The 21575-nt window shown below is 38.6% G+C and overlaps 3 protein-coding genes across 3 annotated transcripts; all 3 read left to right on the top strand.

Moving 5' to 3' along the window:
- Positions 1–103: 103 nt before the first annotated feature.
- On the top strand, positions 104–4148 carry LOC119485230. The gene is made up of 2 exons (XM_037764624.1): positions 104–3207; positions 3712–4148. The coding sequence occupies exons 1-2, from the start codon at positions 191–193 to the stop codon at positions 3887–3889; spliced, it is 3195 nt and encodes a 1064-aa protein (XP_037620552.1). The 5' UTR covers positions 104–190; the 3' UTR covers positions 3890–4148.
- Positions 4149–5447: 1299 nt separating this feature from the next.
- On the top strand, positions 5448–12531 carry smim14 (small integral membrane protein 14). Its single transcript, XM_037764626.1, has 5 exons — positions 5448–5621; positions 7777–7873; positions 8764–8812; positions 9611–9765; positions 10093–12531. The coding sequence occupies exons 2-5, from the start codon at positions 7799–7801 to the stop codon at positions 10129–10131; spliced, it is 318 nt and encodes a 105-aa protein (XP_037620554.1). The 5' UTR covers positions 5448–5621; positions 7777–7798; the 3' UTR covers positions 10132–12531.
- Positions 12532–13173: 642 nt separating this feature from the next.
- On the top strand, positions 13174–21303 carry map9 (microtubule-associated protein 9). The gene is made up of 14 exons (XM_037764625.1): positions 13174–13433; positions 13583–13662; positions 14479–14569; positions 16110–16634; positions 16718–16887; positions 16995–17103; positions 18239–18306; positions 18415–18470; positions 18563–18725; positions 19477–19563; positions 19690–19851; positions 19943–20088; positions 20504–20639; positions 20808–21303. The coding sequence occupies exons 2-14, from the start codon at positions 13591–13593 to the stop codon at positions 20925–20927; spliced, it is 1905 nt and encodes a 634-aa protein (XP_037620553.1). The 5' UTR covers positions 13174–13433; positions 13583–13590; the 3' UTR covers positions 20928–21303.
- Positions 21304–21575: the final 272 nt, after the last annotated feature.

Here is a 21575-nt window from a genome sequence, read left to right as displayed (position 1 = left end):
CACTAGGTGGCACTGTATTAATTGATTGACCCAGTCACGGGTATATAGGTAAGGAGGTGTGTTGTTGGCGTCAGGGTTTGTGCACACATACGCGGGCGGAAATCCAATGCATTGGTTGCCGAAGCGGGCGGACTTTGGACTTTGCGCTGACTGTTTGTTACATTGACTGATAAGTGACTGACTGTTTAGTATGGAGAGTCGCGAAGCGGCGTCGGGCCGTATTACCGGGACTGGTGCACAAACCGCTAGTGAGACTGGCGGTGTTGAAACACCAGCTGAGAAGCGGGTAGTAAAGCTCACCGTGAAAGCGCTTGCTGATAAACTGGAAAAGTTGCAAGACAGCAGAAGGGCTAAGCTAAACAAAGTAACAAACATAAGAAAATCAATGCAAAGTTTGATGCTAATGGGTGATAAAGAACAGGTACAAAATGCTCTTGAAGAGTTGATTAATGTGTGTAATGAAGCTAAATGTGTGCATGAATCTCTGTTGGGTTTGTTGCCATGTGATGAAAAAGAAAAACATGTAACATGGTTTAATGCAAAAATGTTGGCACCAAATGAGTGTATTGCTGAGGCAAAAAGGTGGGTTTCATGCATTGAAGGTGACACACATGAAAAGGGTAATATTGAGGATGATATTCATCCAGATGACAGTGTTTCTAATGTTGGTAGCAAACACTCAAGCCACAAAAGTATGAACAGTGGTAAGTCCAGTACCACATCCTCTGCCAGAATAAAGGTGGAGGCAGACAGAGCTGCACTCATGGCTCGCGTGGCCTCTTTAAAAGAAAGACAAGCTTTGGAGGAGCAAGAACAGCAGTTGAAGAGGAAAAGAGAGCAGCTTGACTTGGAAGCTGAACTAGCTGCATCCACTGCTAAGCTAGCAGTATTGAGGGCATATGATGTGGGAAGCTCCTCTCAAGTACCATCAAATGGCATGAATTCCTATTTGGAAAGGGACAAAAGGAAAATGGAATCTGCAAATGTATTGAATCCTTCTGCAAAGGAATACAAACCTGGATCATGGAAATCATCACAACAAAATGATATGACAAAAGGATCATTACTGTCTAACAGGCCATTGGATATGAGACCAAATGAACATCAGCAGGAAAACAATTTGTTGGGAACATCACAGCATCTGCAGTACCAACCAACAACTGCTCAGTTAAAGCCAGAGGAAAGGCAGCCTACATACCAGCATTTGGTCGGTCAACATCCAACTGTGGACATACTTACCATCATGCACAGACAAAATGAAATCACAGCTGCTTTGGTTCAACAGCAGCGTTCACTGTCTCTACCACCACGAGATATTCCCTTATTTGAAGGGGATGCTCTTCAATACAGGACATTCATCAAAGCCTTTGAGCAAGGAGTGGAGGAAAAGGCAGGACAAGCAGATTGTTTGTATTATTTGGAACAATTTATCAGAGGACAACCACAAGAACTGGTACGTAGCTGCCAACATATGGCTCCTGAGCGTGGCTATGCAGTGGCGAAGGGTCTTCTACAGGAACACTTTGGAAATCAGTACAAAATCGCAACTGCTTATATTGAAAAGGCTTTGGCTTGGCAAATAATAAAATCTGAGGACGTGAAAGCACTCCAAGCGTACTCTTTGTTCTTACGTGGCTGTTGTAACGTGATGGGGGAACTCCAGTACATGGAAGAACTGGATATGCCTGTAAACATGAGAGCCATCATTTCAAAGTTGCCATACAAAATGAGAGAACAATGGAGGACAGTAGCTCACGACATAATGGAGAAAAGCAATAACAGAGCTTACTTCATTGATCTGGTCAAATTCATGGAGCGTCATGTCAGAATTCTTTCCGACCCGCTGTTTGGCAACATACAGGAACCAACATCTGCCGTTACTGGGACGAAGCCTCTCGCCAGGTTTAAGCCACAGTCTGGGTACAAGGTGAAGGAAAACATTGTTGCCACCACAGTAACATCTAAGGACTTGCCCCAGGAGGCTAAGGAACCAACATCAGATCCAGCCAAGGCTGAAAATGCTGAATGTCTCTGCTGTGCTTGTAGTCACTCATTGGACGAGTGTAAACAGTTCAAGGGAAAGATGCACAAGGATAAGATTCACTTTCTGAGGGAAAAGGGAGTTTGCTTTGCATGCTTAGGTGATGGTCACATGAGCAGGGATTGCGAGAGGCACATGACATGCAAGGTTTGTGGACAAACTCATCCCACTGTGCTTCATATCAAAAGGCAAGTAACAGCTTGGCAGCAGGAACCATCTCAACAGCCATATTCATTCCAAACATGTGGACATACAGGGGCCGGTGAGGACCGGTGTGTTCTATCCATTCTCCCTGTAAAGGTGAAATCTGCCAAAGGAAATCACATCATTGAAACTTATGCCTTTTTGGATCCTGGTAGTTCAGCCACGTTCTGCTCAGAACATCTAATGCAGAGGCTGAATGTTACAGGCAGAAGAACCAGCTTCTTGTTGCACACAATGGGTCAAGAAACAGTTGTTCCAGCTTACTCCTTGACTGGTTTGGAGGTCTCTGATCTTGATGGCAATGACTTCTATATTCTCCCAGAGGTTTTCACACAGAAGAAAATGCCAGTTACAACCGATAGCATGGTGACACATGAGGACCTGGCTAAATGGCCCTACTTGTCAAAGGTACACATTCCAAGCATTAAGGCAAATGTCGACCTGTTGATTGGAACAAATGCTCCCAAGATATTGGAGCCTTGGGAGGTCATCAACAGCTGCGGGAATGGCCCGTATGCCATTAGGACTGTGCTGGGATGGGTTGTAAATGGGCCGCTGATTGGAAACAGTGGCACCCTGGAGGCAGGGCTTCCCTCCGCTAATGTGAACCGGATCTCTGTGTGTAAACTGGAAGAAATGCTAACCAAGCAGTACAATCATGACTTCAATGAAAGGAGTGAGGAGGAAAAGGAAAGGTCCAGAGAAGACCTCAAGTTTCTGGAAACTGTGGAGCACTCAGCGGTACTTCAGGATGGGAAGTATTGTTTGAAATTGCCCTTGAAGAGCAAGGAAGTCTATCTGCCTAACAACTTCGTGGTGGCAAAGCAAAGTATCCAGGGTTTGAGGAAAAGGTTCCTCAACAACAAACACTTGCACCAGGAGTATGCAGGGTACATGAATGCGCTCATCAGTAAGACCTATGCAGAGCCAGTACCTCAACATCAACTGCATCAGGAAAATGGGAAGGATATGTTACATCAGTGGAAAAGGTGGTTGGAAGACTTGGACCTGCCGGCTGCATTCAAGGTGGACAGATGCATCAAGCCAGTAGACTTTGGAGAGAGCAGACATGCCCCACTACACCATTTTGCTGATGCCAGCGAAGGTGGATACGGAACTGTAACATACATCCGGATGTTAAATAAGGACAACGACATCCAGGTCACCTTCCTGCTCGGCAAAGCCAGAGTGACACCACTGAAGGCTGTAACCATTCCCCGTCTTGAGTTGACAGCAGCCGTTCTTGCTGTCAGAGTGGACTCAATGCTGAAGGCAGAGCTGGATTTGCAGCTGGAGGAGTCAGTATTTTGGACCGACAGCACTTCAGTGTTGAAGTATGTAAGCAATGAGGACAGGGGCTTTCACACCTTTGTGGCCAACAGAATCTCGACCATCAGAGAAACATCTGAACCCTCACAGTGGGGACATGTCGGTTCAAAGGACAATCCAGCTGATGATTCATCTAGTCCTACTGACCAGCTCATTGGCTACTTTTTTGACTGGAGAGGGCTCAAGACATCAGTTGCCTGGTTCCTCAGGTTAAAGGTCGGGTTGTTAGGAAGGATTCGCCTACGAAAGCAGCTGGAAGCTTCTGAGGCTAACCATTCAGAGGAAACCAGTCAGGACAGACCAAAGCCACCATAATTGAAAGGCCAGTGACAAAACTCTGTTTGGTACATGAAGTTTAAATGCATAACTTGGTGTATTGTAACATTTGGCTCCTCTTTTTTGTGTATTTTGTTTGAATTGTTATGTCTGCCTGCCATAACAATTAGGGGCCGGTGTGTAAGAGCCAAAACATGATGCTGACATACTGAGGTTGGGATGTAATTCACTTTTACGAACACTAGGTGGCACTGTATTAATTGATTGACCCAGTCACAGGTATATAGGTAAGGAGGTGTGTTGTTGGCGTCAGGGTTTAGCCCGGAAGGGCAAATGGTTTTTGACCGCAGGGACGCTGAATTGTTTGCCGTGTTGTTATTGTTTACTCGTTGCTATGGTAACTGGACTTACTTCCTTAATACCATATTAAGAATAAATGAACTATTATTGTAAAACCAACGAGCGGACTCAGGATCAGTTTTGTACAGCACAACAGACAACTAAAGGTACCATCTACAGCGAAAAGCGCGTCAGTCCAGGGCTAATCACCTCAGTAGCTAAAGTAGTAGACTTTAGCTCCTACAACTATCATCTCATCAATATACATATTGTATTTTTAGAATTTATATTGTATTATCTTTTATATTTTTAATATTTATCTTTTCATTAGCACCTATGGGATTGTCACAATCTAATTTTGGGTGTACTACACAATGACAATAAAGGGCTTGAATCTTGAATCTTGAATACAAGGAAAAAGTAGCATACAATTAAATTACTCAAGTAGACCTACAATGTAAAGGCAAGGCAAGGCAAGGCAGCTTTATTTGTATAGCACATTTCAACAACAGTGCAATTCAAAGTGCTTTACAGAAACATTCAAGAACATTGCGACAAAATGCAAAAGAACATTAAGAAATAATTAAAACAGTTATAAAAACATAAAAACATTAAAACATTAAAGATTAGAAAATAAAAACAAGCTAAAAATAAAAGCTAGGATAGAAGCTAAAATTGCATAAAACTCAAAAGAGTAAAAGTTATAGTGCAGTGTCAGATCATTATCTGGTTTAATAAAAGGCACCCGCCAACAGGAAAGTTTTAAGCTTTGTTTTAAAAGAAGTGAGAGTTGGAGCGGTCCTGCAGGTTTCTGGGAGCTTGTTCCAGATATTTGGTGCATAAAAACTGAATGCTGCTTCTGCATGTTTAGTTCTGACTCTGGGGACACTAAGCAGACCTGATCCAGATGACCTGAGAGGTCTGGATGGTTCATAACACAGCAGAAGATCAGAAATGTATTTTGGCCCTAAACCATTTAGTGCTTTGTAAACCAGCAGCAGTATTTTGAAATCAATGTAAAGGTATTGTACTTTTTAAAAGTACAGTATTGAAGTTACAATCACTGTATATTTGGTTACACAACTGTACACATGTTGCAGCTGGGTTCATCCTCCTCTGTGTGATGATAGGCAGAGGACTGTTTGTTTACTATCCAGATGTTATAATCATTCCTCACTCTGATTGGCTCAAAGACCCGTCAATCAAATCTCTGAGCCAATCAGAGACGTTTAAACCGCCCACCGTGCATGAAGTACCCGGATGTTCCGTTGTGAAGAGTAGCTGGTTGGCTCTCTGGTTGTTCTCACATGCACCAACAAAACACAGACGCCTGGTTGACATGTCTTCAGTTTAACTGTCTCTGTGGAGGACAGCAGAGCAGCAAGGGCCCTTTAAAGACTAATAACAGTCTATAAACGTCTACGAAGCTCAAGTAAGTCGTGTTTAGATGTGTTATTGTCACATCTGTCTCTAATCATCTCTTCGTTACTAAAGGTCGAGTGTGAGTTTTCTTTGTTGGCTAGGTTAGCAAGAAGCTAATCTAACGTTAGCTAAAGTAGTTACTAGAGTATGTGAGTGTAAAACTCAAAGGTTGGTAAATAAGAAGTGATGATAGCTGTCCTTAAGGTCGACATACAACTGGACACTTCCGTTTGTTCGTCACTCTAGAAATATGCAGCAGGCAGCCTCCCATGGAAAATATAACGTGTTCATGTTGTCATAGTCGAGATGTAGTGCTAACTGTGCATGTGTGTGATTTTCTACAACAGTTTTATACGTTGTGATGCAGCAGAGTGAGTCTTACTTCACTGTACAAATGCTAACGTTAGAAATATATAGAATACAGTAGGTGGCTAATGGTACTACATCTAACATACATACAGTTTATGCATTTAAGCAGTGCAAAGAAGACAGTCAACATAATATACAAAAAGATAACATAAGGTGCCAAAAATAGTGCAGAGAACAAAACAAAAACAGTGCAAATACCAGGAAAAAAACAGTGCAAAGAACTTGACAAAAACAGCACAAAGAATAAGACAAAAACATGCAAAGAACAAGACAAAAACAGTGCAAAGAACAAGACAAAAAACGTGCAAATACCAGGCAAAAACAGTGCAAAAAAGAAGACAAAAACAGTGCAAAGAACAAGACAAAAATAGTACAAAAAACGTGCAAAGAAGAAGACGAAAACGTGCAAAGAACAAGACGAAAACCGAGCAAATACCTGGCAAAAACAGTGCAAAGAACAAGACAAAAGCATGCAAAGAACTTGACAAAAACAGTGCAAAGAACAAGACAAAAAAACGGTGCAAAGAACAAGACAAAAATAGTTTAAAAAAAAGACAAAAACGTGCAAATACCTGGCAAAAACAGTGCAAAGAACAAGACAAAAGCATGCAAAGAACTTGACAAAAACAGTGCAAAGAACAAGACAAAAAAACGGTGCAAAGAACAAGACAAAAATAGTTTAAAAAAAAGACAAAAACGTGCAAATACCAGGCAAAAACAGTGCAAAGAAGAAGACGAAAACGTGCAAAGAACAAGACGAAAACCGTGCAAATGCCAGGCAAAAACAGTGCAAAGAACAAGACAAAAACAGTGCAAAGAACAAGTTGCTGGAAAATGTACTGCTCTGTACATATCTTGAGGATTTCTTATGAGAAATGTTTGTGTATGTTAATGTCAAAAAAAGATGACAACAAAGAAAGAAAGATATAAAATAACATAAACATAATAATAACATAAAAATATCAATGTTGCTTTCGGCCTCAAAAATCTGGTACAGAGGTATAAAACCTGATAACTTCAATAAGGTACCTGTAGCAGACATTTGGCATATGACCATACATTTGTCCTACAACTAATGCAGGCATTGTCTGTATGTTTTCCATCAATATGCCAGGCCATTTGTTAATACGTTTTTGTTTGCAAATTCTGCAAAACTATCTTTATTCCTCGGAGTAAAAACTGCTTGCTTTCTCTCTATCTTCAGTGTACATCAGCCTCCCGTGATGATCGGTGATGTCAACAAATCAGCTAAATTCTTGCATTTATCGACTGTTGGCTTATAATTATGCTTAATGTTGTATTAAAAACAAGTGAACCATAAAGGTAAACCAGTTCAGACTTTATGTGTTAGAAATACGTGGACGGCACCAGAATCAACTCATAGAAACGATCCAATATGTTGTTAATATAGGTCTAATTTGAGTTTATTTTCAATAAATTAAAGTCACAATCATTTCTCAGTTCACTTTTATTTATTCCCTAGTGTTACTGTTCACTCTTTAAGGTAATTACAATGACATGGCTGCAGAGCAAAAATGCGTAATAGTGTTCAAAAACCTTTGTCTTGCAGTTTATGCAAACATAAATACAGAGAAAATTAAGACAGCCCTCACTGTTAACAAAGACCTAGATTACATGAAGCATCAGAGTGTGCTGACTGTCCTTAACTGAGCAGTCTCCTCCCTCTTATCTGTGAAACAACAAGAGAGGACGGCACTGACAAGAGGGAGCATTAGGTTTCTCTCACTCGTTCATGCATGTCTTAGTTACAGACAGTGCTTTCATTTTTTTTGCAGGGTGGACACCGTCTGGTGAGAAATGGCAGAGGGAGGCTTCGACCCTTGCGAGTGCATCTGCACCCATGAGTATGCTATGAGGCGCCTCATCAACCTGGTAAGTCATGGAGCTGAGTGGCCTTCACTGTCACTTGAAATCTTAAGTGGCAGACTTATAAAGTATTCCAAGTATGCAGTGTGAACTAAAAATATCTCCTGCCGAAATCGAGAGAAGGAAGCAAAGAGATTAACATTAGAAACAACAAGTTCTTGAAAGAAGAAGGAAATGAAAAGCTACCGATTGGCTGTGAGCCAACACATCCTGGTTGGTTCCTGCTCAGAGTTTATCTTGAGAGCCTATCGGTTCTGCCTCACAACGACGTTTCACTCTGTTGCGCTCAGTGTGTGCTGTCAGCTTCGCATTGTGCTTGTAAATACTCTCTCCTTAATGGAAAATGTGTTGAAAAAAGACAAGGTCAAAATTATTGAGAGAAACTATGTTGGAGAAAGAGTACAGCTTGTAATTATGTTGCTGTGTCAGTTTCCAGGTGACCTCATTGGCTCTTTGTGCACAGGTGTAACTTGCATGGCGAGCTGCAGTTGGCTCAGAGCTTGAAACCACCCTGGGGGCGTTCTGATTCACTTACAGCACGAAAGGGTGTTGTCTAATTAGTTTAAGAATTTACCCAAGAGCATTTGTCAGTCAGAACTGTGTGCAGTATATTCTAGGTGGCAGGCAGAGATCAGATGGTTGTTTTCCACCATGTGAATATAAGCTGTTGGTAACAGTAAGCTGTGAGTGGGTCATTTGTTCGTATGCCTAATGTAACAAGGAACTCTTTTAAGGTTTATACCAGTTTTAAGGGGAGCTGTGTTTTCTCTCTCCCTACACGAAGGCAGTGGTAATCAGAGTAAATAAATCATAGAGTGGAAGAATTAATAATATAATTTTTCCTACTCTTCTCTTGTATTGAATCTACTTTGTTCCTTCTGTAATTTTTCTTTCAGCTCAGGCAATCTCAGTCCTACTGCACAGACACAGACTGCCCTCAGGAATGTATGTATGACCATATTAGTGTTTATTTCATCATGTTCTCGAATCAGAAACATTAGGGTCTCCCGTCGCTGTTCTCAATAAAACCAAACTCGTCGTAATATTTTCCCAATTTAGCTAGTTTGGGCTTAGCGTCACTTGACGATGTGGACTGACTCAAATATTTCTCCATGCTCATCAGCTAGCTAGCTGGCTAAGCAGCAGCAGGAACGGTTAGTTGCAACCACTGGGCAACCTCCGGGTCTGAGAAGTGAAGCCAATACAGAAGTGCCTTAAACTTGCATTCTTTCTAATAGCCAGCAGGGGGCGACTCCTCTGGCTGCAAAAAGAAGTCAGATTGGATAGAAGTCTATGAGAAAATGACCCTACTTCTTCTCACTTGATTTATTACCTCAGTAAACATTGTAAACATGAGTTTATGGTCTCAATCGTGACTACCTTGTGATTAACAGGTCGCTACCACAGCGTTGTCCAGTCTGGATCCTCGTTTAAGTTTAACTTTAACCCTTTCACAGTGTGTTTTCAGTTCATAAAAGTTAATTATAACTTTTTTGGTCACCTACAAATGTCTTATTCAGCGGTCAGTTATGCTAAGCTCCACCCTCTCCCGTCACATCTGGTTGCAAAAGACCAACATGGCGACTGATTCATGACAGATTGACGTGATGTGACACAATCATATCAGAGTTTCTATTGGCCCAAAGCAAATGTGTGTGGGAGTAATGGACACAATATGCTTGTTTTATCAGAATCACTGGTGTAGATGATGTGTGTGAAGTGCAAAGATGTGTTTGTTTTCAGTGCCAGGTCCCAATGGGCAAGTCGGCGGAGGAGGTGACCTGACCCTCCCTATGGTTCTGATGGGATGGGCGGTGCTGGTTATGCTGCTGTTCCTGTTGCGCCCATCCAGTCTCAGGGGTAGCCGTCCAACAGGAAAACCTACTGGACCCCACAATGTCAGTATTGATCACAGTCTGCCTACATACAAATTAGATTTTAAATATAGGTTCAGTGTTGTTCTGCTTTAGTTTAATGGAGGTGTATTAACAGTGACTCAGCCTCTGGGTGTACACAACCAGATGAACATTTGCTGATGACTTGTGTGTCTAAATTAGACACACAAGTCATCAGCAAATGTTCATTTAACATTTATACTCTAAATGTTAAGCTCAGTTATTAATTATTATTATTATTATTATTATTATTATTATTATTATTATTATTGATGTGCTTTTTGATAGCATCATTGTTTAGACTTAATATTTTCTTGTCCTGGTTTGTAGAGCGATGGAAGAGAGCCTCCTGCACCACCTGTTGACTAGCAGTGGAGAGGACCAGCACTCACCCAGCTGCTTTGACTGGAGCTGCACAGTTAGCTAGTGACTGTGACGAAGGACAGCGCCATCTCCCCTTCATTCAAATATCTTTTGCTTTTCTCCTATTTTAATGTCATTGTGTTTTGGGGTAGATTTGTCTATGATTCCTGTTACTAGAGCCCAACTGATACTGGATCGATGAGGCCAATACAGATATTTTTAAAGTCTGATGATGTTGATTTTTTTTTTTACATAAACATACAACATTAACAGTTTCGGCAGGTATTGATTATTTTTGACAGGCAGGATATTTTACAGTGAAAAAAACTGAACGACATTCAGAAAATGTCGGGAAATTTAATAATGATGCATAAAATCACATTTTTCTCACAAACATTAAACTTGAATTAATGGAAGTAAGTACTAAAAACGTTGTTTTGTTTATCTGCAGACACATACAAGCCAAATTTTGGCTGATAATATTGGCTGACAATGTCAGCATGTTGATATATCAGTTGGGCTCTACCAAATCTTTAATCAGAACGGTGTGGCATCGTTCTGAGTCGGCCCCTGATCTCACAGCTCTGGTGCTGTCTGGTGTGCAGAAACTCAAGACAACAAGTCAAAATGAAGGAATGTGTCCCATCATGTGTTGGTGGAGATGGGAGCGGTAGTTAAATTGTTGTTTGGGTGCTTCCTGAGTAATGAAGGGTGACGGGTTCCTCAGATTCTCTGAAACATTCCTCTCTTTTTCGGTGCCAGTAATGATGTCATATCACGTCATGTCTCAATAGCATATTTAAACCAGCAGAATGATTAAATGTAATGAATTCATATGGGTACATTAAATTCTGAATTAGGATTACTTTAATGCAGTGACTTCATCTTCTGTGTTTACATCCAGGCCTCAATTAGACTACAAGCAAATAGTCCAGCCTGTTATATGAATTATATGTCCAAGAACATGTCTGTCCCTTTAATTAACTGTGGGGTTTGTTACTGTAGTATATGTGATTAAGACGGCAGTGACAGAGTCTGTTAAAGAGGTGTTGACAGTGAAATGTTCACATTTCAAACTAATTTCACATGGTTGAAATTAACTGAAGGCATACAGATAGGGCGTAGGCTCTTAAGTGTGGTAATTGTAAAACAGTATACTCAGCACAAGCATTTTAATCTTGTTGAGATGATTCCATGTACTGTAATTGTTTTGTGGTTAAAAGATAAAAACGATCTGAATTGTATACTCAGTTATTAGTAGCAGATAATCATATTTTATTAGCACTTTTGTCGTTTCCTTATGAAAGCGAGTTGTATTGATTCAGCGGTCTAAATGGTGATGATGATGATGATGATGTGAAGACGAGGGCCTGTTCTTTTCTTACTGAGAATCGCAGCAGTCTGTGATTAATGGGAGCATCTTAAGTTTCTACTTCTGTATGATAATAACGTCAAACCAATTAAAAGGAAAAGAGCAAGAAAAGGTGCATTCCTCTGATTAGTGCCAATGTGAATTCAAAGTTCTGGTTCTTGTGAAAGAACAGCAATATTTGAGCTCATTTTTAATTTTAAATGAGTTAAGAAGAGGATGAGGGAATGATCTGCAGTCAAAGTTTTCTGTCTTGTTTTCTCATTATCATCGTTTATTCTACAGGGTTATTGTCTTACAAGATTTGTATTTGTTGGTTTCTCTTGGTCCAGAGCTCTGCTAAATAAGTTTACAGAAGGTTTGTCATCTAGATTAAAGGTTGAAATATAATTAGTCAACAGAAAAACAGAAACCTCTAATGCAAAACAATATAGTGGTGAATGTTGTTTATTTCTAAATGGTGATATTTTTAAATTTGTCTGTTGTTGGCAATTGAATTGTGGTACATGTCGGAGGGTTTCCTGTTTATTCTAGTCACTGATAGTATCTTTGTCGTGCCGCTGTCATGGAAACATGGCTATTAAAAGTGTATCTGGGCCTTTAATTATGTTCTAGGGTACTTATGATATCAGAAATTACATGGATTAGTTTTAAGATTTAAGTGTCTTTCTTAAATACATGGTGTAAGAGTTCAGAACCTGAATATGATCTGTAACAGCTTTGGGCTGAGTTCATCCCAACAGTCTTCAGTGGCTAGCTACTCTAAATTTCTGATTATAATGCCCTCTAAAAATGTCTTTACTACATCCTTCTAGACTTGGGAGATGGCAGAGAGGAGATATAAGGATGGAAAAGGTTAAGTAAACCAGAAGTAGTTGTATTTAATTAAGGGGGAAGCCATATTAGATCGTTGAGATGAAAAAGTTGACCGGTACCACAGGAGACCTTGATTTACACTGTATCTGTCTAAGAGAAAAAGGGCTTCAACTATGCACTTTTCCTATAACAAAACAAAAAATAAAAATAATTCAGTCTTATTGCCTGACTGTGTTTTGTTGTAAGCTTGTACATTTCTGAAATCACTAAGGCAGCAGCGGTTATACAGGTACAATCGTGTGAAATGCTTTTTGCTGGGAAGCTCCATTAAAATGATAAGTTATATTACAAGGGCATATTAAGAACATATACATATCAGGAAGTATGAATGTACATATATAATAATTAGTTTGTACAAGGCATATTAAGAACATATACATTAAGAACATATACAGTATAAGATATATTTTTGTGTGAGAAGACTGTCGTATGAATTATCTGTTTATCTATTTAAAAGTCATTACAAATATAGCAAAAATAATAATAATAATAATAATAATAATGATAATAATAAAAATCATGGCTTGCTTTCTTTTTTTTTTCAATATTATATTTATTGTTTTTTTATTGCTCATTTTGAAACAACAGAACATTACAGTCACAAACGTCCCAAATAATAACATTCTCGGTACAAAGAAACTTAACAAACCTAATATTAATATAAAATAAGCCAGTATAGATACAGGAAAACCATATTACATACAAAAATAGATAAATAAGTAAAAAGAATATACACAAGTAAAAAAAATAAAAAAATTAAAAACAATAAAATAAAATAAAATCTCTATATATATACTGTATACATATATACATACATATACATATACGCACACGCAGTATATACACATACCAAAACACATATACATGCTGTATAATCATGGCTTGCTTCCTGTTTAGTGTTTATCTTCTGAGCATGCGCAGTGGTGAACCGGAACTGCCCTCCTCGTCTCCCAGGGTTACCATCAACAATAGCTAAGTTAGCCAGTTAGCTAACATATCTATAGTTAGCCCACTGTAGCACTGTCCATGTGTCTTTATCGACCATTTTTTGAATAGCTGTACGGTATGTATTGAATCAGACAACAGTCAAGTGGCAATGAAACTTAGTATAATGTTGATTTAGCTATTATAATAGTGTAATAATTAGCACAGGAAGCTTAGTGGCTACTTGTCACACAGTGAATTTAGCAAACACTAGCTAGTTGTTTATAGTTTTCAGGATGACAAATCAGCAGATCGGGACACTGGCTTACACGAAAAGCCCGAAAACATCGAGAAGAACAACATTTCAGGTAAAGAGCTAACATTAGCTAAAGCTGAAAGCTACAGTCTTGTTGTCCTTCCACATGAGCAAAGAGTGGATTAGTTTTACACGACAGCCCTCTGAGGATGCTTATAAAGTGCCATGTTGTTACTATACTTATTTGCTGCTAACATTACCTTTGCACAAGTATATATATATACAATAAGACTGGTGGCAAAGGACATTAAAGAGGGACACAAATACCCCACACCTCACCTCCATACCATCATTGACACACAGTACACCTGAGCTGAATGGACTGTAATGCTGTGCAATATGCTGCCTTCCACTGTGTAATTGTCTGAAATATATTAATTATTTATTTTTTTAAATATTTTTATGAGAGCTAAAAGTTCTTTTAACATGGCCATGGAGCATATATACTGTATATTTGTATTCTGGGGGTATCGCTCCTATGCAGAGGGTAGTTTAGTTTATTTATTGACTACACTGAGGGCGTTTTATATTTTAATAATTTATTTATTTATTGTGTTGAGTTGAATGTGCTACTTATTTTGTACTGTAATTACCTTGTGCCTTTTCTACCTTTTTTCTTTTCTTAAAGCTGACTCGGTGTAAACTGCTCAGAATTCCAGTGTACTTATTATAGGTGCAAATGGCAAATAAAACTCTTGAATCTCTTGTATCTCGAATCTTGAATATTGTATACTGTATGTTTTTAATAGTGTGTTATGTGTATTTTATGTAGGCTACCTTTGCTGTACTAAGCCAAAGACAAATTTCCACTGAGTTGTACGATAAAGTCTAATAAAGTCTAATCTAATCTGATATTATGTCATTGCAGGATGAGCTCCAGGCTGCTGTGTCTGCAAGGTCAAGCAAAACAAAAACAGATCAACACTCGTACTCTGATGACTTCAATGAAGATGAAGATGGTAAGATGGCAGAGCATCATAATATCTTGATAAGACTGGGTTGTGGGTGCGTGACATCCTCAAGATGTAGGTCTCTTTAGTGCTTTTGTTTACATTATGATTGTGGTCTACGAGGTATATCACCTTTATCTGTGTCTAATGAAAGTTGATGATGAGGCTTGCTTATTGCAGCTATGTTCCATTCACACCACTTTGTGTAAATGACTTTATACTTTTATGCAAAATGCATTAAACAAATGAGAGAAATTGTGAAGAGATTTTCAGAAATTACTCTCTAAAATGGCAGTTCTTTACAGCAGTGATTCCCAACCAGGGGTACTTCTACCCCCAGGAGGTGCTTATATGCAGTTGACGAGAGGTCTTTCGAGAAGATCATCCTTTTTGAAAAAATAAAAATTATGATTTGGTAAGAGTGTGTGAGTAAAGTACATGAAAGCTAGTTAGCAAAACAGCAGATATGTTAAAACATATACTGTAGCTAAAAGTAAATGGTTGAAATGTCCAGCTTCTGACACTTTAATTAATTGTAGTACAAATGTAACCTTGACAGAACTTACTGAAAAGAGGTACCAAGCCTAAATATCGCCAACTCCAGGACCACTTTGTTCTTTGTGAAAATAAATAATAATAATTGTAACAGTATTCTAGCAGTGTCAAATAACATCAAGTTTAAAATATATTCAAATGGACACATTTGTTAAAGTGGCAATTTCGAAGATTTTCATTTAAATAAATGTCTTTTAAGTCACTATCTATCGCCAAATGAGGTAACACAATGGTGACCCACTGATGAAAGCTTTTGCAATATTTATATATTGGCAGTTTTATGAAATTGGTGTCAGTGGTGACATTCCTGAAAATAACGTGTTGTATACACAAAAAATGTAACGATGCACACAATTCTGAAAACCTAAAGTTCGTGAACACAGAAATATAATTTTTCTATTCTATTTCTAAGCTCCTGTATCAACAAAACGACTCCAGACTGCTAAATTCTGAGCATAATTCAATTGTTTTCACTCAAATAGAAATTATAAATCAACCAGGACTGAAATCTTACGGATTACCACTTTAAATGGCTGTGGGGGTACAGCAGATAGAAAATGTTGGGAACCACTGCTTTACAGCCAGGGGAACATTACATTTAGGCCTCACAATTCATTCTTCAATGCCAATGTTAATAGGATGAAGGATTTATATAACTGCTTTGCAGAAGAAAATGACAGATGGCAACAAGAATAACAGCAGAACATGAATAGAGCAGACCATATGGCTAAAACAGACACAGTTACTGTACTTCCTCTAGTTAATGTCAGGGTTTAGACAACATTTGTTCTTCTCTGTTAGACACCTTCAACTTAAATAGATGCATGTTCAGTGTGAAAGATGGAAACAGTAGCTAAAGATCACTTTCTAGTTGCAGTTGAAAGTTCCAGAAAAAGCTAGTTAGTGGACCTTGAGTTTAGATTGTTTTGTTAACTTAAGTAGATCATTTTTGGTCCTATCTTGTTGTTTACTTGTCATTTTCTTTATTTCACAGATTTTTTTAATAAACTCCTCAAATCAAGAAAGAAGAAGGCTGGTGCGCTTAAGGCTGCGAAGAGTAAATCCAAAATCAACGACTTTGAGATTTCAGACGATGAAGGCACACACGGTAGGACGAAGAGAGTTTCTTTTCTGAAAACCCCAAAAATCGGCTCTCCATCGGAGGACACAACGGCGTCAGAGTCACGTGAAAACGAGCCGCCTGACTCTTCCACCGGTCATCACGACAATTATAAAGACTCATTTTCCTCACAACACTCCACAAACGTCAGTGACGATAACATACGATTTAAAAGCAGTGATGTGGAGTCTACCAATCCTCAAATCACAAGAGAGAGCTCAAGTAAATCTCTGTCATACCATACATCAGATGACACTCTAATGGACATGTCATTGCCCTTACCATCTGACAACAGTGTGATAGAAACTCCAGGTCCTGAAGAGAAGAGCAACTCTGTTCTGGAAGGAAGCTCTCAGACTCCGCAGATATCAGCAACTGATCTCAAACAAGTGTCCGCAGGTCTGTTTACACTGTTTCATGTACAAGCACACAAAGGGCACATTGCATTTTATTAATTTATATTTCCAAAAACTGTCATTATTCAGATACCGAGAGGGAGCCACCCAAGCCTAAACCGAGGCAAAGGACTCTTGGGTTGAACCTTCACGTTACGGAGAAGATAGCAGAAGATGCTGAATCTCATGATCTCAGCAGGCCCCAGACTTCCTCTGCATCTATTCCCCTCTCTTCTGACACGTCCAGCAACATCGCCGTAAGGAGCTGCAGTCCACATGCATGTCTCATTGCTTGGTTATTCAGTATTTTAAGTTGAAACATCTTCTAATTGAAGCACTTGTTTCTTATGTTGTTTCACCGTAGTGGTCAGAAAAAGATCACGCCATTTCATGCAGCCTCAGCAAATCCTCTTCAAGTAAGGGTGAGCAGTCACAGATCCTCACCAGGTCCACAGTTGATTCTGGATCCAGAGGTAATAATTGGCATCTTCAGCACCATAAGTTTAGGTATAAAGGTCCCATATTGTAAAAAGTGAGATTTTCATGTTTTTTTTATTATAAAGCAGGTTTAAGTGCTAGGCCTATATAAATACTGTGAAAGTATCGAAACGCTCAATCCATGGAGAAATACACACAGCCCATATTCAGAAACTGTGCCTTTCAAACAAGCTGTCAGGATAACTGTAACTTTGTGATGCCACAAAAATACTGTAAAATACATAGATATAAAACAGTTTATATCTATGATATAATATATATAGTTTTAAACGTAGTTAAGTTTTTTTGTGGTTGCAGTTTTTGGTTGCGTCTGAAATTCCATACTAACATGCTATTTAGTGCACTAAAACAGTATGTGAAATATTTTAGTATGTCCGAAACCTTAGTATGAAACCAATAGTACATGAATTGCATAATATTTCCGGTGAAATATTACAGTATGCAACACTGGACACTACGGTGGCATAAATATCCCACAATGCAATGCAGTAGTAACGACAGCTTTCGTAACGGACCTTGACTGACAGCCCTGTAACATCAATAACGCTTCAGTTTAACTGTAAGTATAAGATTCCTCTTTGCTAGATGTAATATATATTTTAAATTAATTCAGACTTTGATTCTCACAAACCGTCGTTTGAGGATGGTTACACGTCTCCAACCGGCAAGGAGGCTCTCAGGAAGTGACATCGTAAATTACAGTTCAGTGCGTCCGAAAAGATACATACAGCTGTTTATGCACACAAAAGTATGTTGAACGATAGTATACTGTACAAATTGGGTATGTAGTGTACAGTATGTGATTTTGGACAAAGTAAAAGTATGTGAATGACATCAGCTGACAGGAAGTAAACATGTACCCATGCTGTGTCCTAGCAACACAATTCCATTGAAATGTGCTAAAACGGAGCTTTTCAGACAGAGGGTAAATACTGGCATATTCAGGCAGGAATATTATGAGGAAAATAAAGGGTTTTTCAACATTACAGCATGTGAACATGTTCTAGTAGAAACATATAATGCAAGTATGAACCTGAAAGAAGTATATTATGGGACCTTTAAATAATTTATAGTTCATTAATCCTCTTGTTATTTGATTTATTGTTTTAGATGGCTTTATGACCGATGACAGCAAAGAGCAGGAGAGACAGTACTCCACATCATTTGAAGAGTTTAATGTAAGGCATTCATTATCAGGTGTGACTGTGATAGTTAATGTAATGTTAGATATACTCTGCTTCTTATTTTGATAAGTCTTAGTAAATGTGTTCATTGTCATTTTTCAGGTAGAGTCAGGAGATCCCTCACATCAACTCTCTCACGAAAAATCATTTGATACCAGGTTGGTGAACAAGCTGCAACAATAGCTACTTCTATAGCTTAGTGGATAGAAGAGGGTCGTAACTTAACTAACTGTCATTTTATTTAAATTAGGACATCAAGTTCTCACTCTAAGACCACTCAGAGATCTCAGAGTGTGTGCTCCAGGAAGGTGGAATCAAAGTATTTGGGAACTCTCAAACTTCTGGATCGTAAAATCTCACTAGAGGAGTCTCAGCCTCCAGCAGCAGATTCACTCAGAGCTGCCGTTTACCAGGTCAGTGTGAGAATGAGCCAGTGTTGAGAGTCCACATTGCTACAGTTAAAAATCTCCACACTGTTCTGTGTTTTATTATGTTTAAGGACAATATTCAACCAGTGTGGTTCTCCTCAGCACTACCTAGAGGAGCTCCATCGTATACTCAGATTCAGACACTGATATTGATTTGATTACAGGTCTATAAGATACATAGATGATACTTATCATACTGTAAGTAGAGTGTGAGTTCTTCCACCCTGTTAAACGCTCCATTTATAATTTCTGTGCATTATATGTACAACATTATTCTCAGATTTCATTAAATTATTATCAGGTATCTGGTACAGATAAACAGCCAATTTGGGTTTGAAACGTTGTACTTGTCCTAATGTAATAAAAAAAACAAATTTAAGGCGAGGATTTTGAAGTCTTGCCAATCCCTGGGAGGCAGATATCTGAGTTAGTTTTTTTTTCTCCTCAGCACCTGGACTACAAAGATATGTGTGTTTTTGCACACTGTTTGTTTACATCAGTAGTTCTCAACCTTTTCGAGGCGTGAGCCCCCCAGTTTTCTTTAGTTTGTTATATGTTATATGTTATTTTATTTTTTCTCCACAACCATGTAGCAACCCCCAGACATTTTCTCGAGACCCCCTTAGGGGTCCCAACCCCCAGGTGGAGAACCACTGATTTATATGTCGGTAGAGGGCATCAGAGTATCTACAGCTCAAAGCCCTGCCCAGTGCCCACTAACATGTACTTCTTAAAGGAATGGCTTCAAAGGAAAAAGGAAAAGTCAAGAGAGAACATGCAGCTACAGAAGAAAGAGGAAATCCTGAAAGAAAAAAAGAAAAGGGTAAATAATCTGTTTTGTAAATTGGAAATACAACAGACTACATTGTTGTAGAACACTATAAAAAAAAACAATATGTTATTTAACATATATGCACGCTGCTTGTCATCTTTCAAAAAAAACAAACAGGAAGAAGAGGCTAAAAAGGGAGATGCTGTTGCATCATACGAGGCTTGGAAAGAAACGAAAGCAGCGAGTCTCAAAGCAAAAGTCAAAGAAAAGCAAGATACGATCAGAAAAGAGCAAAGAGCGATTGAAGAGAAAGAAGAAAAAAAGCAATCTGCTAAAAAGGTTTATTGATTTATTTATTGTGCATTATTCTGTTTCTAATATGCACTTCTGTGGGAAGATATGCTAATCAGTATTGTTATAAACATTACAGGTGTTTGAACAATGGAAACATGGGCATGATCATCTGCTCAAAGAAAAGTCTAGAAAACAAAGGGAGGCTGAAAGTAAACTTCAATTTAGAAAAGAAGAGAAGGAGGAAGAAAGAAAGAGAGACAGCAAATCTGCTTTTTCTGACTGGTGAGTGTAAATCCTTGACTTTTTCAAGGAAGCGAACACTGGCTATAATTAAAACATAGAGCCAATACATTCAAACTGTAAACGTTACTGTCATTTAGTTGCTAGAATGGCAAGATTGCATACATTTTTTCATAAAATTGTCTTACTGTACTTGATTAGAAACATTTTATTGGGGTCTGAAAATAAGTATTCAAACCTTCACAAAATAAAAGTAGTGTATTTCAAATAGCTGCATGGGGCATTAGTTTAATATGGCCACACCCTAAGAGTGCTGTCCCATCATGCTCAAACCTATCTGGGTGTGAACCTTATCAACCACTAGATGGCAGCCAAAGCTTGATGTTTAGCCACATTTCATCACCTGTGTCTCCATTATCTAAACTGTTTTTACTTTTATTTTCTTAAAATGTTAAAGGCGTGAAAAGAAGAAAGATGTTCTCCATGAAAAAGTCACGATGGAGCGTGAAGAAATCAAAAATAAAGCTGAGGAGGAGTGCTACATGAAAGAAGAGAGAGATCAAATGGCTTTAGAGATGTACGAACACTGGCTGGTAAGTGGACTTGTAGCACCGGTGATTAATGGCTTCAAAAATGGTGGCTCTTTATTGGTCTCGCTCACTCTTAGTGATTTCTTCCATAATGCTGACAGTTTTCTGAGATCTGCCAGTGCTCAAAGAAATGTTAATATTTCTGATTATTGATTTATTTTTTTCCAAAAGGTACGAAAACATTTAGAACAGAAGAGACAAAGAGAAGAAAGACGAATACAAGCAATACTCCAAGACAGTCCACCTCCTCCATGGAGCCCTCCAAATAAAACAATACCGTTTCGAAAATAATGTTTGAAACGTAACATACCACCCTTAAAATATTTGTGGGTCCTATGTTACATTTGAGGCTATACATTTTGTACTGTATGTTGTATTTTAAACTTAGTTGATGGCAGCTGCTAAATATGCTTTATGCTTTTTATATATTTTGTAAATTTTATAGGTTTTGTATTAGCCACCAGCTCTAGTGCAAGTTTATATTTTTATATGTTTTTTAGGTGAAATGTTGCAGTATGTTTAGAAAGTTGGAAAAAATTGTGTTCCCGTGACATGGTGACATGTCAATATCAATATAAATGTGGTGTTCTGTTGTCACCATGTTATACATCTGAATGTAAAGTAGCAATAAGAAAAAAGTATCGATATAAAAGGTTAATATAATTGATCTGCTGATTACTGTTTATAGTTGAACTGCTGTTTAGCTGTAAAAGTTTAAAGTTTGTGACCCGGCAGCCATGTTGAGATCAGTTGAGGAAATACCAAGCACCGGCCACCAGCCGGAGCAAACAGCTAAACAGTACACTACAAGATGTTTCTGAAAACATTTTACACAAGAAATAGGCATTACAGTAACAGAATATTGATTCATATTTTATCAGCTCTGCCTAGTTTGATGGTTTGATCGGAGTTCGCGAGTGATTGACAGCTGCCTCCATT

This window comes from Sebastes umbrosus, chromosome 3, assembly GCF_015220745.1.
Source record: "Sebastes umbrosus isolate fSebUmb1 chromosome 3, fSebUmb1.pri, whole genome shotgun sequence".
In the NCBI taxonomy this organism is placed as follows: domain Eukaryota; kingdom Metazoa; phylum Chordata; class Actinopteri; order Perciformes; family Sebastidae; genus Sebastes; species Sebastes umbrosus.
This window is presented reverse-complemented; position numbering and strand designations above follow the sequence as displayed.

What these genes read in the sequence shown, in the direction of transcription:
- smim14 (XM_037764626.1), top strand. Translation starts at nt 7,799, where the DNA reads ATGGCAGAGGGAGGCTTCGACCCTTGCGAGTGCATCTGCACCCATGAG. An exon ending in TGAGGCGCCTCATCAACCTG is followed by an intron (nt 7,874 to 8,763) that starts GTAAGTCATGGA and finishes TTTTTCTTTCAG; the next exon opens with CTCAGGCAATCTCAGTCCTA. An exon ending in AACCTACTGGACCCCACAAT is followed by an intron (nt 9,766 to 10,092) that starts GTCAGTATTGAT and finishes CCTGGTTTGTAG; the next exon opens with AGCGATGGAAGAGAGCCTCC.
- map9 (XM_037764625.1), top strand. Translation starts at nt 13,591, where the DNA reads ATGACAAATCAGCAGATCGGGACACTGGCTTACACGAAAAGCCCGAAA. An exon ending in GAAAAATCATTTGATACCAG is followed by an intron (nt 18,471 to 18,562) that starts GTTGGTGAACAA and finishes TATTTAAATTAG; the next exon opens with GACATCAAGTTCTCACTCTA. An exon ending in TGAAAGAAAAAAAGAAAAGG is followed by an intron (nt 19,564 to 19,689) that starts GTAAATAATCTG and finishes AAAAACAAACAG; the next exon opens with GAAGAAGAGGCTAAAAAGGG.
- LOC119485230 (XM_037764624.1), top strand. Translation starts at nt 191, where the DNA reads ATGGAGAGTCGCGAAGCGGCGTCGGGCCGTATTACCGGGACTGGTGCA. An exon ending in CAACTGCATCAGGAAAATGG is followed by an intron (nt 3,208 to 3,711) that starts GAAGGATATGTT and finishes TGATTCATCTAG; the next exon opens with TCCTACTGACCAGCTCATTG.